At 37.6% G+C, this 17,693-nt stretch overlaps 1 protein-coding gene across 1 annotated transcript in view; it reads left to right on the top strand.

Annotated features, from left to right (window-relative positions):
* The window catches only part of MEIKIN (meiotic kinetochore factor), a 141,513-nt gene that overhangs the window by 64,276 nt on the left and 59,544 nt on the right, over nt 1–17,693 (top strand). Inside the window, exon 11 of the mRNA XM_028168118.2 lies at nt 10,208–10,327. Within this exon, the coding sequence (XP_028023919.1) occupies nt 10,208–10,327 (120 nt within the window). The remainder of the gene's footprint in view (nt 1–10,207; nt 10,328–17,693) is intronic.

Genomic DNA, 17,693 nt, shown 5'->3' with positions numbered 1-17,693 from the left:
TGTCTCTATGAATCTGACTGTTCTAGGTACTTCATATAAATGGAATCATACAGTATTTGTCTTTTTTGTGACTGACTTATTTCACTTAGCATGATGTCTTCAAGGATTATCCATGTTGTAGCATGTGTCAGAATTTACTTCCTTTTTAAAGGCTAAATAATATTACATTGTATGAATATACCACATTTTGTTTATCCATTCTTCTGTCTATGGGCATTTAGTTGCTTCCATCTTTTGGCTATTGTGAATAATGCTGCTATGAACATGGGTGTAAAAATATCTCTTTGTGACCCTGCTTTCAATTCTTTTGGGTATATTACTTGAAGTGGAATTGCTAGATTCTATAGTAATTCTCTTTTTACCTTTTTGAGGAGCCACCATACTGTTTTCCATGTCGGTTTCACTATTTTACATTCCCACCACAATTTACAAAGGTTCCAATTTCTCTACATCCTTGCTAACACTTGTTATTTTCTGTGTTTTTTAAAAACTAATAGATGTGAGATGGTATCTCCTTGTGTTTTTTTTTAAACATCTTTATTGGAGTAGAATTGCTTTACAATGGTGTGCTAGCCTCTGCTCTACAACAAAGTGAATCAGCCATACATATACACACATCTCCATATCTCTTCCCTCTTGAATCTCCTTCCCTCCCACCCTCCCAATCCCACCCCTCTAGGTGGTCACAAAGCACCGAGCTGATCTCCCTGTGCTATGCAGCTGCTTCCCACTAGCTATAGGTTTTACATTTGGTAGTGTATATATGTCCATGCCACTCTCTCACTTTGTGCCAGCTTACGCTTCCCCCTCCCCGTGTCCTCAAGTCCATTCTCTAGTAGGTCTGCATCTTTATTCCTGTCTTGCCCCTAGGTTCTTCATGACAAGTTTTTTTTTTTTTTAGATTCCATATATATGTGTTAGCATACGGTATTTGTTTTTCTCTTTCTGACTTACTTCACTCTGTATGGCAGACTCTAGGTCCATCCACCTCACTCCAAATAACTCAATTTCATTTCTTTTTATGGCTGAGTAATATTCCATTGTATATATGTGCCACATCTTCTTTATCCATTCATCCGATGATGGACACTTAGGTTGCTTCCATGTCCTGGCTATTGTGAATAGAACTGCAATGACCATTGTGGTACATGACTCTTTTTGTTTTTTTTTTATTTTATTTTATTTTATTTTATTTTATTTTATTTTATTTTATTTTTTAAACATCTTTATTGAGGTATAATTGCCTTACAATAGTGTGTTAGCTTCTGCTTTATAACAAAGGGAATCAGTTATACATATACAATATGTTCCCATTTCTCTTCCCTCTTGCATCTCCCTCCCTCCCACCCTCCCCATCCCACCCCTCTAGGTGGTCACAAAGCACCGAGCTGATCTCCCTGTGCTATGCGGCTGCTTCCCACTAGTTATCTATATTTACATTTGGTAGTGTATATATGTCCATGACACTCTCTTACTCTGTCACATCTCACCCCATCCCCTCCCCATATCCTCAAGTCCATTCTCTAGTAGGTCTGTGTCTTTATTCCCGTCTTGCCCCTAGGTTCTTCATGGCCTTTTTTTTTTTTTCCCTTAGATTCCGTATATATGTGTTAGCATACTGTATTTGTTTTTCTCTTTCTGACTTACTTCACTCTGTATGACAGACTCTAACTCCATCCACCTCATTACAAATACCTCCATTTCATTTCTTTTTATGGCTGAGTAATATTCCATTGTATATACGTGCCACATCTTCTTTATCCATTCATCTGTCAATGGACATTTAGGTTGCTTCCATGTCCTGGCTATTGTAAATAGAGCTGCAATGAACATTTTGGTACATGACTCTTTTTGACCTATGGTTTTCTCAGGGTATATGCCCAGTAGTGGGATTGCTGGGTTGTATGGTAGTGCTATTTTTAGTTTTTTAAGGAACCTCCATACTGTCCTCCATAGTGGCTGTATCAATTTACATTCCCACCAACAGTGCAACAGGGTTCCCTTTTCTCCACACCCTTTCCAGCATTTATTGTTTGTAGATTTTTTGTGATGGGCATTCTGACCGGTGTGAGATGATATCTCATTGTAGTTTTGATTTGCATTTCTCTAATGATTAATGATGTTGAGCATTCTTTCATGTGTTTGTTGGCAATCTGTATATCTTCTTTGGAGAAATGTCTATTTAGGTCTTCTGCCCATTTTTGGATTGGGTTGATGTTTTTTTGATACTGAGCTGCATGAGCTGCTTGTAAATTTTAGAGATTAATCCTTTGTCAGTTGCTTCATTTGCAAATATTTTCTCCCATTCTGAGGGTTGTCTTTTCATCTTCTTTATGGTTTCCTTTTCTGTGCAAAAGCTTTTAAGTTTCATTAGGTCCCACTTGTTTATTTTTTGTTTTTATTTCCATTTCTCTAGGAGGTGGGTCAAATAGGATCTTGCTGTGATGTATGTCATAGAGTGTTCTGCCTATGTTTTCCTCTAAGAGTTTGATCGTGTCTGGCCTTACATTTAGGTCTTTAATCCATCTTGAGTTTATTTTTGTGTGTGGTGTTAGGGAGTGTTCTAATTTCATTCTTTTACATGTAGCTGTCCAGTTTTCCCAGCACCACTTATTGAAGAGGCTATCTTTTCTCCACTGTATATTCTTGCCTCCTTTATCGAAGATAAGATGACCATATGTGCGTGGGTTTATCTCTGGGCTTTCCATCCTGTTCCATTGATCTATATTTCTGTTTTTGTGCCAGTACCATACTGTCTTGATTACTGTAGCTTTGTAGTATAGTCTAAAGTCAGGGAGCCTGATTCCTCCAGCTCCTGTTTTTCTTTCTCAAGATTGCTTTGGCTATTCAGAGTCTTTTGTGTTTCCATACAAATTGTGCAATTTTTTGTTCTAGTTCTGTGAAAAATGCCAGTGGTAATTTCATAGGGATTGCACTGAATCTGTAGATTGCTTTGGGTAGTATAGTCATTTTCACAATGTTGATTCTTCCAATCCAAGAACATGGTATATCTCTCCATCTGTTGGTATCATCTTTAATTTCTTTCATCAGTGTCTTATAATTTTCTGCATGCAGGTCTTTTGTCTCCTTAGGTAGGTTTATTCCTAGATATTTTATTCTTTTTGTTGCAGTGGTTAATGGGAGTGTTTTCTTAATTTCACTTTCAGATTTTTCATCATGGGTGTATAGGAATGCAAGAGATTTCTGTGCATTAATTTTGTATCCTGCTACTTTATGAAATTCATTGATTAGCTCTAGTAGTTTTCTGGTAGCATCTTTAGGATTCTCTATGTATAGTATCATGTCATCTGCAAACAGTGACAGCTTTACTTCTTCTTTTCCAATTTGGATTCCTTTTATTTCTTTTTCTTCTCTGATTGCTATGGCTAAAACGTCCAAAACTATGTTGAATAGTAATGGTGAGAGTGGACAACCCTGTCTTGTTCCTGATCTTAGTGGAAATGGTTTCAGTTTTTCACCATTGAGGACGATGTTGGCTGTGGGTTTGTCATATATGGCCTTTATTATGTCGAGGTAAGTTCCCTCTATGCCTACTTTCTGGAGGGTTTTTATCATAAATGGGTATTGAAGTTTGTCGAAAGCTTTTTCTGCATCTATTGAGATGATCATATGGTTTTTCTCCTTCAATTTGTTAATATGTTGTATCACATTGATTGATTTGCATATATTGAAGAATCCTTGCATTCCTGGGATAAACACACTTGATCATGGTGTATGATCCTTTTAATGTGCTGTTGGATTCTGTTTGCTAGTATTTTGTTGGGGATTTTTGCATCTATGTTCATCAGTGATATTGGCCTGTAGTTTTCTTTCTTTGTGACATCTTTGTCTGGTTTTGGTATCAGGGTGATGGTGGCCTCATAGAATGAGTTTGGGAGTGTTCCTCCCTCTGCTATATTTTGGAAGAGTTTCAGAAGGACAGATGTTAGCTCTTCTCTAAATGTTTGATAGAATTCACCTGTGAAGCCATCTGGTCCTGAGCTCTTTTTTGTTGGAAGATTTTTAATCACAGTTTCACTTTCAGTGTTTGTGATTGGTCTGTTCATATTTCCTATTTCTTCCTGGTTCAGTCTCGGAAGGTTGTGCATTTCTAAGAATTTTTTTACGTTTTTTACGTTTATTTACGATGTTTCTTGTTTCTTAAGGTAGGATTGTATTGCTATAAACTTCCCTCTTTGAACTGCTTTTGTGGCATCGCATAGGTTTTGCGTCATCGTGTTTTCATTGTCATTTGTTTCCAGGTAGTTTTTGATTTCCTCTTTGATTTCTTCAGTGATCTCTTGGTTATTAAGTAGTGTATTGTTTAGCTTCCATGTGTTTGTATTTTTTACAGATATTTTCCTGTAATTGATATCTAGTCTTATAGCGTTGTGGTCAGAAAAGATACTTGATACAATTTCAATTTTCTTAAGTTTACCAAGGCTTGATTTGTGACCCAAGATATGATCTATCCTGGAGAAGGTTCCATGAGCACTTGAGAAGAAAGTGTATTCTGTTGATTTTGGATGGAATGTCCTATAAATATCAATTAAGTCCGTCTTGTTTAATGTATCATTTAAAGCTTGTGTTTCCTTATTTGTTTTCGTTTTGGATGATCTATCCATTGGTGAAAGTGGGGTGTTAAAGTCCCCTACTATGATTGTGTTACTGTCGATTTCCCCTTTTATGGCTGTTAGTATTTGCCTTATGTATTGAGGTGCTCCTATGTTGGGTGTATAAATATTTACAATTGTTATATCTTCTTCTTGGACTGATCCCATGATTGTTATGTAGTGTCCTTCTTTGTCTCTTGTAATAGTCTTGATTTTTAAGTCTATTTTGTCTGATATGAGAATTGCTACTCCAGCTTTCTTTTGATTTCCATTTGCATGGAATATCTTTTTCCCTCCCCTCACTTTCACTCTGTATGTGTCCCTAGGTCTGAAGTGGGTCTCTTGTAGGCAGCATATATATGGGTCTTGTTTCTGTATCCATTCAGCCAGTCTATGACTTTTGATTGGAGCCTTTAATCCATTTACATTTAAGGTAGTTATTGATATGTATGTTCCTATTACCATTTTGTACATTGTTTTGGGTTTGTTATTGTAGGTGTTTTTCTTCCCTTGTGTTTCCTGCCTAGAGAAGTTCCTTTAACATTTGTTGTAAAGCTGGTTTGGTGGTGCTGAATTCTCTTAGCTTTTGCTTGTCTGTAAAGGTTTTGGTTTCTCCATCAAATCTAAATGAGATACTTGCTGGGTAGAGTAATCTATGTTGTAGGTTTTTCCCCTTCATCACTTTAAATATGTCCTGCCACTCCCTTCTGGCTTGCAGAGTTTCTGCTGAAAGATCAGCTGTTAACCTTATGGGGATTCCCTTGTGCATTATTTGTTGTTTTTCTCTTGCTGCTTTTAATATTTTTTCTTTGTATTTAATTTTTGATAGCTTGATTAATATGTGTCTTGGCATGTTTTTCCTTGGATTTATCCTGTATGGGACTCTCTGTGCTTTCTGGACTTGATTAACTATTTCCTTTCCCATATTAGGGAAGTTTTCAACTATAATCTCTTCACATATTTTCTCAGTCCCTTTCTTTTTCTCTTCTTCTTCTGGGACCCCTATAATTCGAATGCTGGTGCATTTAATGTTGTCCCAGAGGTCTCTGAGACTGTCCTCAATTCTTTTCATTCTTTTTTCTTTATTCTGCTCTGCAGTAGTTATTTCCATTATTTTATCTTCCAGGTCACTTATCTGTTCTTCTGCCTCAGTTATTCTGCTATTGATCCCTTCTAGAGAATTTTTAATTTCATTTATTGTGCTGTTCATCACTGTTTGTTTGCTCTTTAGTTCTTCTAGGTCCTTGTTAAACGTTTCTTGTATTTTCTCCATTCTATTTCCAAGATTTTGGATCATCTTTACTTTCATTATTCTGAATTCTTTTTCAGGTAGACTGCCTATTTCCTTTCATTTGTTAGGTCTGGTGGGTTTTTACCTTGCTCCTTCATCTGCTGTGTGTTTCTTGTCTTCTCATTTTGCTTAACTTACTGTGTTTGGGGTCTCGTTTTCGCAGGCTGCAGGCTCGTAGTTCCCGTTGTTTTTGGTGTCTGCCCCCAGTGGCCAAGGTTGGTTCAGTGGGTTGTGTAAGCTTCCTGGTTGAGGGGACTAGTGCCTGTGTTCTGGTGGATGAGGCTGGATCTTGTCTTTCTGGTGGGCAGGTACACGTCTAGTGGTGTGTTTTGGGGTGTCTGTGGCCTTATTATGATTTGAGGCAGCCTCTCTGCTAATGGGTGGGGTTGTGTTCCTGTCTTGTTAGTTGTTTGACATAGGGTGTCCAGCACTGTAGCTTGCTGGTCGTTGAGTGGAGCTGGGTCTTGCCGTTGAGATGGAGATCTCTGGGAGATTTTCACCGTTTGATATTACGTGGAGCTGGGAGGTCTCTTGTGGACCAGTGTCCTGAACTTGGCTCTCCCACCTCAGAGGCACAGCCCTGACACCTGGCTGGAGTACCAAGAGCCTGTCATACACATGGCTCAAACCAGGTACGTGGGGAGTTTCTTGCCTTTTGGGAGGTCTGAGTTCTTCTGCCAGCGTTCAGTAGGTGTTCTGTAGGCGTTGTTCCACATGTAGATGTATTTCTGATGTATTTGTGGGGAGGAAGGTGATCTCCACGTCTTACTCCTCTGCCTTCTTGAAACTCCTCTCTCTCCTTGTGGTTTTGGTTTGTATTTCCCTATTGGCTTGTGATGTTGAGCATCTTTTCATATGCTTATTGACCATTTTTATATCTTCTTTTGAGAAATGTCTTTTCAAGTTCTTTGCCCATTTAAAAAATCAGGTTGTTTATTTTTTTGTTGTTCATTTGTAGGAGTTCTTTATGTATTCTAGATATTAACCCCTTATCAGATATATGGTTTGCAAATATTTTCTCCCATTTTGTGGGTTACCTTTTCATTCTGTTGATAGTGTCCTTTGATGCAGAAAAATTTTAAATTTTTATGTAGTCCAGTTTATCTTTTGTTGTTGTTTTTGTTGCCTTTGCTTTTGTGTCATATCCAAGAATTCATTATTAAATGCAGTGTCATGAAGGTTTCTCCCTGTGTTTTCTTCTAAGAATCTATAATTTAGCTCTTACTCAGCCAGGGTTCTTCTTAGGTTCAACTAAACAGCAAGTATACAGCTTGCAAGCAGAGCAGGATCAGATGTTCCTCTTTAGCAGGAGCAGTCCTCACAGAAGTCCATGTAGTAGCTTACGTAGCAGTCTGGGGACAGCTCAGATATAAGGAGATGAGATCCAGTATCTTTTGTAATAACACATAGGTGTAGCTTCCAGGGTCCCCACAAGGGATATGCCTAATTACAAGAGTCAGGGAAGACCAAAATATCGTGCCTTTTCTAGTATTTATTTACTTATAGTGCACGTATAGTTCCTCCCAGTCCAGATGCAATTTCTCAATCAGATACCATTTTTACCCTAAGCAATGTTACCTAGTAATACAGTTGACTTTCTTACCTTTATCCTAGTGGAACAGAGCTGGAGAGTTAACCAAAGATCACTTTTTCAAGATGGGAAAAAGGTGTCTGTGAACACTCTGCTCATAATCTTTCCAGTGTTCTAAAGATTAATACTTTTTCTAGAAAATGACTTCCACTTTTTATTCATTTTTGTTTTATATTTTGGGTTAAAATGTATATATGAGAAATGTGTTTAAAAATGAGTTTTTTCCCCTACAAAACTAATCTATTGACTATTTTGTAAATACCAACATCTTTTTAAAATTAAGCTATAATTCACATTTTATAAAATTCACCTTGCTAAAGTGTGAATTCAGTGACTTTTAGTATACTCAGAAGGTTGTGCAGCCATTACCCCCTAATTTAGGAACATTTAGGAACATTTTTAGGAACATTTTTTATCACCCCCTTAGCAGTCACTTACCATTCCCCCCATCTCACGCTTCAGCTCCTGGAAATTACTAATCTACTTTCTGTGTCTTTAGGTTTGCTTATTAATAAGTGGCCATTTCATATAAATTGTATCATACAGTACGTGGCCTTTTGTGTCTAGCTGCTTTCACTTATAATATTTTCAAGATTCATCCATGTTACAGCATTTATCAGTACCTTGTTCCTTATTTATGGCTGAATAATATCCCATTATAAGGATATACCACATTTTATTTTCTAATTCATCAGTTTATGGGCATTTGGATGAATAATAGTGCTATGAGTGTTCGTGTACAAGTCTTTGTATGGATATATGTTTTCCTATAAGTGGAAGAAGAATTAATCGGTTACATGGTACCTGTATTTTTAATACTTTTTTTGTGGTGGACTTTTAAAAACAACTTTATTGAGGTACAGTTCACCTATTTAGAGTATAAATTTCAGCATTTTTTAGTATATTCACAAATATGTGCCATTATCACCCCAGTCAATTTTAGAACATTTTTATCACCTCAGAAACAAACCCTGTACCCTTTAACCATTACTATTATCCCCTTATTCCTCCATCCCACTATCTGGCCCCAAGCAACCACTAATCCACTTTCCATCTCAGTAGATTTCCTGGACATTTTATATGAATAAAATCATATAATATGTAGTCTTTTGTGACTAACTTCTTTTACTTAGCATAATGTTTTCAAGGTATCAATACTTCTTTCCTTTTCATGGCCAAACAATATTCTATTGTGTTCATGGCCATTTGGGTTATTTCTGCCTTTGGACTATTATGAATAAAGCTGCCATAAACATTCAGGTACAAGCTTTTGTGTGGATACATGTTTTCATTTCTCTTGAGTATATACCTAGAAGTAAAATTGAAGGGTTATATGGTAACTCTATGGTTGATCATTAGAGGAATTGATAGACTGTTTTCCAAAGTGGTTGAATAGTTTTACATTCCCAGCAGCAGTGTATGAGTGTTCTGATTTGTCTATATTCTTACCAACACTTACTATCATCCATCTTTTGGGGTGTGAAGTTGTATCTCATTGTGATTTTGTAATGGAGCTTACTGGCCCTTTGTATATCTTCTTTGGAGAAATGTCTACTTAGATCCTTTGCTCATTTAAAAGTTAGGTTATTTGTCTTTTTATTGTTGAGTTGTAAGTGTTCTTTATATGTTCTAGATACTAGACCCTTATCAGATAAATGATTTTCAAATATTTTCTCCCATTCTGTAGGTAAATACCAGTGTCTTTTAATAAATAAAAATACTTTTGAGAACACTTAATGGCTTAACATTTTAAGGTCTACATTTTGTTACCAAATGAGTCTGAGGCTAATTGCCCTTTGGTTCTTCTACACCAAATGAGGCATATAGATTCCCCTCAATTCCAAGCTGTCATTCCTTGGCTGACTACACTGAAAGGAGGCCAGTTGACTCAAGGACTTCTGGAGATTTTCATTTTCTAGGGCCTCACTTTAATGTGACCTTCCTAACACTGTTTCAAGATACACATTGATAGGCCTGAAGTCGTTCTGTCCTCCTACAAGGAAGAGGAGCTAGGCAAGGGTAGACGCCCCCCACTCCCTACCCAGCACAGTTGATAATTCATTTTGGGCACACATACATGTGTTGTAGCCTAGGTTCAGGCCAGATCTAGTCTGATCTGGATAGTCAACATGGCAAAGCTTCTTGGAATCCCGAACTAAAGAGTATGGATCATGACTTTGGTTTTAAATATTTTGAATTTGATGTAGAAATATGTGGTGATTTAAGTAACCTGATAATGATATGGTTATGGTGCTCAGGAAAGAGATAGAGATTTAAAAATCTCTAGTGTACAATTGGTAGGCAAAAAGAAGGCAAGGGTAGAACACTGGGGAAGGCTGACAGTTAAGGGAAGAGCAGGAGAAATTATTCCATGAGGTGTAGTTGCTGGGTAGGTGAATTTCATTTAGTAGGCACTTAATATATATAAATTAAATTGTACTTTAGCAAATGAAAATTCCTATTTAAAAAATAATTTTAAAGCTAAAGAGCCTTTTATTCTTCTTTATAGATTCACTTGTTCCCAGTTAAACATGCATCTTTTGAAGAAGTATTTGTAAATATCAGCAATTATATTAATTCAGATAAAATTATTCATATGTCAAGTTCACAAGAAAATCATTCTATTGAGAGAGTAGTTCTACTTTCCTTTAATTAAAAATATTGTTTTTGCAACATTGAGCTTCTACAAAAGAGTAATATATTCTTTTATAGATTGATTTGTCCTCAGTGCAAAAAACATCTTTTGAAGAACTGTTTCCAAATGTCAGCAATTATGTTAATTCAAATGAAATTGTTCCTGTGTCAACTTTGCAAGAAAATTCTTCAAATGAGGTAGTATTTTCAAATTTTCCTTCATTTACTAAAAGAAATAATTACTGTTATATTGGATACTTTGTATATGAGATACTTTAAGAGATCTGTAACTCAGTTGAGGCTAACATCATCTACATGTGGAGTCAGCTATCAGATATAATTCCAAATAAAGGATATTAGGCTGCCACAGCCAAAACACTTTGCATCATCAGGACCTAGGGATATTAAACAACTAGAGGAAATAGTATTATCCTACTTGAATCCAAAACTCAGTTTTTGTCTGTGCATATAAATTGTAGACATCAACCTAGTTGTGTTAGAATGAATATATGGAAGTACTATGATCCACTAATAAAACTCATAACTCTAAGGGCCATGGGGGGTTCGGTGGGAGTAAAGAAAGAGGATGACCAGAAAAAGAGAGAAGAACAGAAGAGAGAGAAAGAGACAGAAAGAAGGGGAGAGAGGGCAGACAAGAGAGAGAGAAAGAATAAGACAAGAAAGAGGCAGAGAGAAAAAGAAATTAAAAGGCAGAACAGGGCTTCCCTGGTGGCGCAGTGGTTGAGAGTCTGCCTGCCAATGCAGGGGACACGGGTTCGAGCCCTGGTCTGGGAAGATCCCACATGCCACGGAGCGACTGGGCCCGTGAGCCACAACTACTGAGCCTGCGCGTCTGGAGTCTGTGCTCTGCAACAAGAGAGGCCGCGATGGTGGGAGGCCCGCGCACCGCGATGAAGAGTGGCCCCTGCTTGCCGCAACTGGAGAAGGCCCTCGCACAGAGACGAGGATCCAACACAGCCATAAATAAATAAATAAATAAATAAAATTAAAAAAAAAAAAAAAAAGGCAGAACATAGGGATGGGTAGTGGTTCATTGCAGCTAGACCTTTTCACTGTGACCCTGGAGTGAAGGTTGGGATGCAGGTGGTGAGGAGAAAGCTGGAGATGAGATTGTAGAGATCAACAGGGGCCAGTATCAAAGAGCATCTTATAATCTATGTTAAGGAATTTGGATTTTTTCTTGAGGGGGTGCTGGTAAGGGATTGTAAACAGGAGATATCAAATGTTCTTGTATAAAGTTTATTTTGGCTCCAGGGGTGGAGAACAGATTGTAAAAGGCTGAGACTAGAGGCAACTTGAGGGATAATCTCCAGAGAAAGAGAGTAAGAGAAAGAAAGAATATAGGGTAAGAGGCTTAAGGATAGTAAAAATAGTTTGAAATAGGAGTTTGGGGGAATGAAAGAATTAGGGAAACCAAGATTATAGCCCATTGTTGAGATCCCAGTTAAAACTGAGAACTATTGCTTTTTAAAAAAACATTCTTTATTGAGGTATAATATAAATAAACTGCACATATTTAAAGTGTGCAATTTAAAAGTTTTCACGTATGTAAGCACCTTTGAAACAACCACCACAATCAAGATAGTGAAAATATCCATCACCAAAATTTCCTCCTACCATTTTATAATTTCTTTCTTTCTGCCCCACCCTCTGCTCCCTAAGCAACTACTGATCTAGTTACTGTCATTATAGATTGGATTTTGGAGTCACGAGGGGGGGGGGGAGGGGTAAGGGGAGGGGGGAGGGGGGAGAGGGAGAGGGGGAGAGGGGGAGAGGGGGAGAGGGGGAGAGAGGGAGAAAGGGAGAGAGGGAGAGAGGGAGAGAGAGAGAGAGAGAGTTTTTTGGTCTGGCTTCTTTTACTCAGCATAATTATTTTGAGATTCAGCCATGTTGTTGAGTGTATCAATAGTTTATTCCTTTTTATTGCTAAGTAGTATTCCATTGCATGGTATACCATAATTTATTTAACCATTCACCTATTTATGGACATTCAGATTGTTTAACTGCTGGGAACATTTGTGTACAAGTATTTGTATTGACAAAGAATCTCTCCTTGATCAAACTTGAGTTAAGCTACTCTGAGCCCTCTTCTCAACTTGGCCTTGACCTTGGGCTTCCACGTCCATCCTTGAATACAGTTTTAGCAAGAATTCTGCTACGTCAGTTTAGAGAGAGTCCCCCACCCCTGATACCTGATCACCCTGGCTGCCTTTAGCAGCCTGGCCTATTAAGTCTAATTCGGTTCCTGGACCCAATTTCAACGAGTGTGCGATGGGGAAGGTTTTCCCACACCTCCAACAAGCGATGCTCCAGGCACCAGCTGGGTATCATAGATTTCAACCCAATTCTGACACTATCTACCCAGAGATAGCATCAGATTCCGCAGGTAAAGGACTCCGTCCCACAGGAACACCTTCCACTTCAGACACCAATTGCAAGCCCAGGTTATTACCTGTGTTTCTGACAGACTGGCTACAAATTGGAGGTTCCTGTGACCCCGTTCTTGGACTTCAGACTCCAGTCACAAGTCCAGATTGTTACATTTACTTCTGACTTACTGGCTATAAATCAGAGGTTCTCACAACCCTCTCCTTGGGTTTGATTAATTTTCTAGAGCAGTTCACAGAACTCAGAAAAACATTTTACTTACTAAATTACTGGTTTATTATAAAAGGATATAATTCAGGAACAGCCAGATAGAAGACATGCATAGGGCAAGGTATGAGGAAAGGGTGCAGAGCTTCCATGCTTTTTCTTGGAGTGCCATTCTCCCCAAATCTCACCAACCCAGAAGCTGTTTGAACCCTGTACTTTTGGAGTTTTATGGAGGCTTCATTGCACAGGCATGGTTGATTAAATCAATGGTCATTGGTGATTCATTCAACCTCTAGCTCCTCTCTCTTCCCTTATGAGGAGAGGTTATGATGTGGGCCTGAAATTTCCAACCCTGTAATCACATAGCTGGTTTCCCTGGCAACCAGCCCCATCCTTTTTTTTCTTTTTAAATTAATTAACTTATTTATTTATTTTTTGGCTGCATTGGGTCTTTGTTGCTGCACGCGGGCTTTCTCTAGTTGTGGTGAGCGGGGGCTACTCTTTGTTGCGGTGCGTGGGCTTCTCATTGTGGTGGCTTCTCTTGTTGCAGAGCATGGGCTCTAGGTGCGCGGGCTTCAGTAGTTGTGGCACGTGGGCTCAGTAGTTGTGGCTCACAGGCTTTAGAGCGCAGGCTCAGTAGTTGTGGCACACAGGCTTAGTTGCTCAACGGCACGTGGGATCTTCCCAGACAGGGCTGGAACCCGTGTCCCCTGCATTGGCAGGCGGATTCTTAACCACTGTGCCACCAGGGAAGTCCCTCATCCTTAAGTGCAGTTCAAAAGTCACTTTATTAATGTAACAAAAGATACCTCATTGCTCTCATCACTTAGAAAATTCCAAGGGTTTTAGGAGCTCTATGCCAGAAATGGGGGCACAGATCAAATATATATTTCCTATCATAAATCATAGTATCACAGATCAGTTTAGCAGGAATCCCTCTACCCTTGATGTCTCCTCATAGCAGTTTTCCGTCCTCTGATGCCTTCACTCCCTTCATTGGCTATAAATCCCCAGCTGTCTTTGCTGTATTTGGAGTTGGACCCAATCTCTCTCTGCTGTTGCAGTACCCCTATTACAATAGTTTTGAATAAAGTCTTCCTTATTGTTTTAACAAGTATCAGAATATACTTTCTTTTACGGGATGGATGTATATTTTCTTTCCTCTTGGGTAGATATCTAAGAGTGGAAATTGCCAAGCTGTTTTCCAAAGTGGTTATACCATATCTTACATTTCCACTAGCAGTGTTTGAAACATGTAGTTGCTTGTGAAACAGTGTCATTTGAAGAACATAAATTTTTAACTTCAACGAAGTCCAACTTGTCAGTTTTTTAATAGGGTGTGCCTTTGTTGTCATATCTAAGAAATCTTTGCCTAACCCAAGGTCACAAAGATAGTCTATGTTTTCTTTTTTTTTAAATAAATTTATTTATTTATTTATTTATTTTTGGCTGCGTTGGGTCTTCATTGCTACACGCAGGCTTTCTCTAGTTGCGGCGAGTGGGAGCTACTCTTCGTTGCAGTGCACGGGCTTCTCACTGTGGTGGCTTCTCTTGTTGTGGAGTACGGGCTCTAGGCGCGCGGGCTTCAGTAGTTGTGGCTTGTGTGCTCTAGAGCGCAGGCTCAGTAGTTGTGGTGCACAGGCCCAGGTGCTCTGCAGCATGTGGGATCTTCCCAGACCAGGGATCGAACCCATGTCCCCTGCATTGGCAGGCAGATTCTTAACCACTGCACCACCAGGGAAGTCCGATCTATGTTTTCTTCTAGAAGTTTTATAGTTTAAAGTTTTACACTTATGCCTATGAATTAATTTTATTATATGAGGTAAGGTATGGATTCAGGTTCATTTTTTTGCATATTGACATTCAGTTATTCTAGCACCATTTGTGGAAATGCTATCCTTTCTTCATTGTATTGCCTTTGCATCTTTGCTGAAAAACAGTTATCCCTATATATGTATGGGTTTGTGTCTGGATTCTCTATATTGTTCCATTCATCTACTTGTCTACCTTTATGCCAATACCATGCAGTATTGAATAATGTGGCACTATAGTAATTCTTGAAATCAAACAGTGTTACCCCTCTAACTTTGTTATTCTTTTTCAGTTGTTTTGGCTATTCTAGGTCCTTTGCATTTCTATATGAATTTTAGGATCAACTTGTCAATTTCTACAAAAAAAAAACCAAAACAAAACCCTGACGGGATTTTGATTAAGATTGCATTGAATCTGTAGATTAATTTGCAGGTAATTGACATCATAACAAGATTGAGTTTCCCATCTTAAGAAAAAGGTGTATCTGTCCATTTTTTAGGTGTTCTTCAACATCTCTCTGAAATATTTTGTAATTTTTATTGTACAGGTCATTATTCCCACCTGATGTTATTATTTCTCACCTGATTTCAATATTTCATATTTTTGATGCTATTAATTTCAATTTCTCCCTATTCATTGCTAGCATATAGAAATACACATTTTTTTATTTGATTATTATATTAGTCTTCTTGGGCTGCCATAACAAAATACCATAGACTGGGGGGTATTAAACAACAGAACTTTATTTTTTCCCAGTTCTGGAGGCCAGGAAGTCCAAGACCAAAGTGCTGGCCTATTCAGTTCCTGATAGGGCTCTTTTCCTCGCTTGTAGATGGCCACCATCTTGCTATGACTTCACATGGTCTTTTCTCTCTTTGCACAAAGAAAGAGAGGGCTCTGGTGTTTCTTCCTTTTCTTATGAGGGCACCAGACCTCTCAGATTTGGGCCTCACCCTTATGAACTCATATCACCCTCTCATAGACCCTATCTCCAAATACAGTCTCGTTGAGGGTTATGACTTCAACATATGAATTTTGTAGGGACACAAACACTCAGTTCATAACAAAGGTACTGTAAACTTGCTAGTCTTAATTATTAGCTCTAGTAGTTTCTTCCCCTAAAGGTTCCATTAGACCATAAGCAATTATGTCATCTGTGAATAAAAAACAGTTTTACTTCTTCCTTTCCAATATGGGTGCCTTTTTTTCCTTGCATAATTGCATTGGCTCCATCCTCCTGTACAATGTTGAGAGAGAGCAGTAGGGAGAGCAGACACCCTTGCAGTAGTTCACTATTAAGTATGATATTATCTGTAGGTTTTTCTTAGGTTGAGGAAGTTTCCTTCTATTCCTAATATGCTTGAGAGAGTTTATCAGGAATGGATGTTGGATTTTTGCCAAAGGTACTTCTTGTGTCTTTTAAGGTGATCATAGGGTTTTTCTTTTTCAGTTTGTTAATATGGTGAATTGATGATGATTGTGAATTGAATATAATATAATTGAATATAATATATTGATTGATGTTATGTTAAATCAACTCTGCCTCCTAGGATAAACCCTACTTGGTTGTGGTGTATTTTTCTTTTTATATATTTTTGGATTTGATTTGCTTAAATTTTTGCATCATTGTTCATGAGGGTCTGTACTTTTATTTTCTTTTGATGTGTATGTCTGGTTTTGGTATCAGAGTAATGATAACCTCATAGAACAAGTCGGGAAGTATTCCTTCCTCTTTGATTTTCTGGAAAAGATTGCCTTAAATGTTGGGTGGAATTCAGTATTTAAGCCATCTAGGCCTGGAATTTTCTGTTGGAAGGAAATAAACTATAGTTACAACCTCTTTAGGGCTATTCAACTTATCTTTCTTCTTGAGTGAACTTTGGTAGTTTGTGTATTTCAAGGAATTTGTCCATTTTCTGTAAACTTATTCATTTATTATCAAATATTTATAATATTTTCTTATTATTCTTTAATATATTGGCATCTGTAGTAATGTAATCTTTCTCATTCCTGATATTGATAATTTGTGTCTTCTCTCTTTTTCTTTTTCCGTGAACAATCTGGTTTCTGCTCTAATATTTTCTTTAGTCTGCTTACTTTGGGTTTAATTAGCTCTTCTTTTTTTACTTTCTTAAGATGGAAGCTGAGGTCATTGATATGAGACCTTTCTTCTTTTCTAATATAGGTTTTAATGCTACAGATTTCCTTCAACTACTGCTTTAGCAGCAACCCACAAGTTTTGACATGCTGCGTTTTCATTTTCATGCACTTCAAATACTTTCCACTTTCCCTACTTATTTATTCTTTGATCCATGGGCTGTTTAGAAGTGTGCTATTACCCAAATATCTGAAACATTTCCAGAGATATTTCTGTTACAGATTTCTAATTTCATTCCACTGTGGTCTGAGACCATACTTTATATGCCTAGAATCCTTTTAAATTTGTTGAGACATGTTTTATAACCAATATGGTTTATTTTGGTGAATGTTCTGTGTGTACTTTAGCATAATGGGTATTCTGCTTTTGTTGGGTAAAGTGGTCTATAAATGTCAATCATGTCAGATTGATTGGTAATGATGTTCAAGTTGACTATATCCTTGCTAATTTTTTGCCTACTTGGTCTATTGATTATTAAGAGGTATTGAAATCTCGTACTATAATGGTAGATTTCTCTCTTTCTCCTTTTAGTCCTATTCTTTTTCGTTTCACATATTTTGAAGCTCTGTTACTAGGTGTATAAACATTTACGGTGTTTAGGATTGTTTTGTCTTCTTGATTAATTCACCCCTTTATCATGAAAGACCTTATTTATCCCTGGTAATATTCTTTGCATAGAAATCTCCTTTGTCTGATATTAATATAGCTACTCCAGCTTTCTTTTGACTGTTGTTAGCATGGTGTATATTTTTGCATCTTTTTACTTTAAAAAAAATTTGTAGAGAAGTCTTAGTTTTATAGCAAAATTGAGAGGAAGGTTCAGTGATCTCTCATATACTCACTACTCCCACACATGCATAGCCATAACCATTATCAACATAATTCACCAGAATGGTACATTTTTTTACCAAGAATAAGCCTACATTGACATATCATAATTACCCAAATCCATAGTTTAAATTAGACTTCAATCTTGGT

The sequence above is a fragment of the Balaenoptera acutorostrata genome, chromosome 2, assembly GCF_949987535.1.
Source record: "Balaenoptera acutorostrata chromosome 2, mBalAcu1.1, whole genome shotgun sequence".
In the NCBI taxonomy this organism is placed as follows: Eukaryota; Metazoa; Chordata; class Mammalia; order Artiodactyla; family Balaenopteridae; genus Balaenoptera; species Balaenoptera acutorostrata.
The sequence above is the reverse complement of the archived record's forward strand: the minus strand, read 5'-3'. Positions and strand labels throughout refer to the sequence as shown.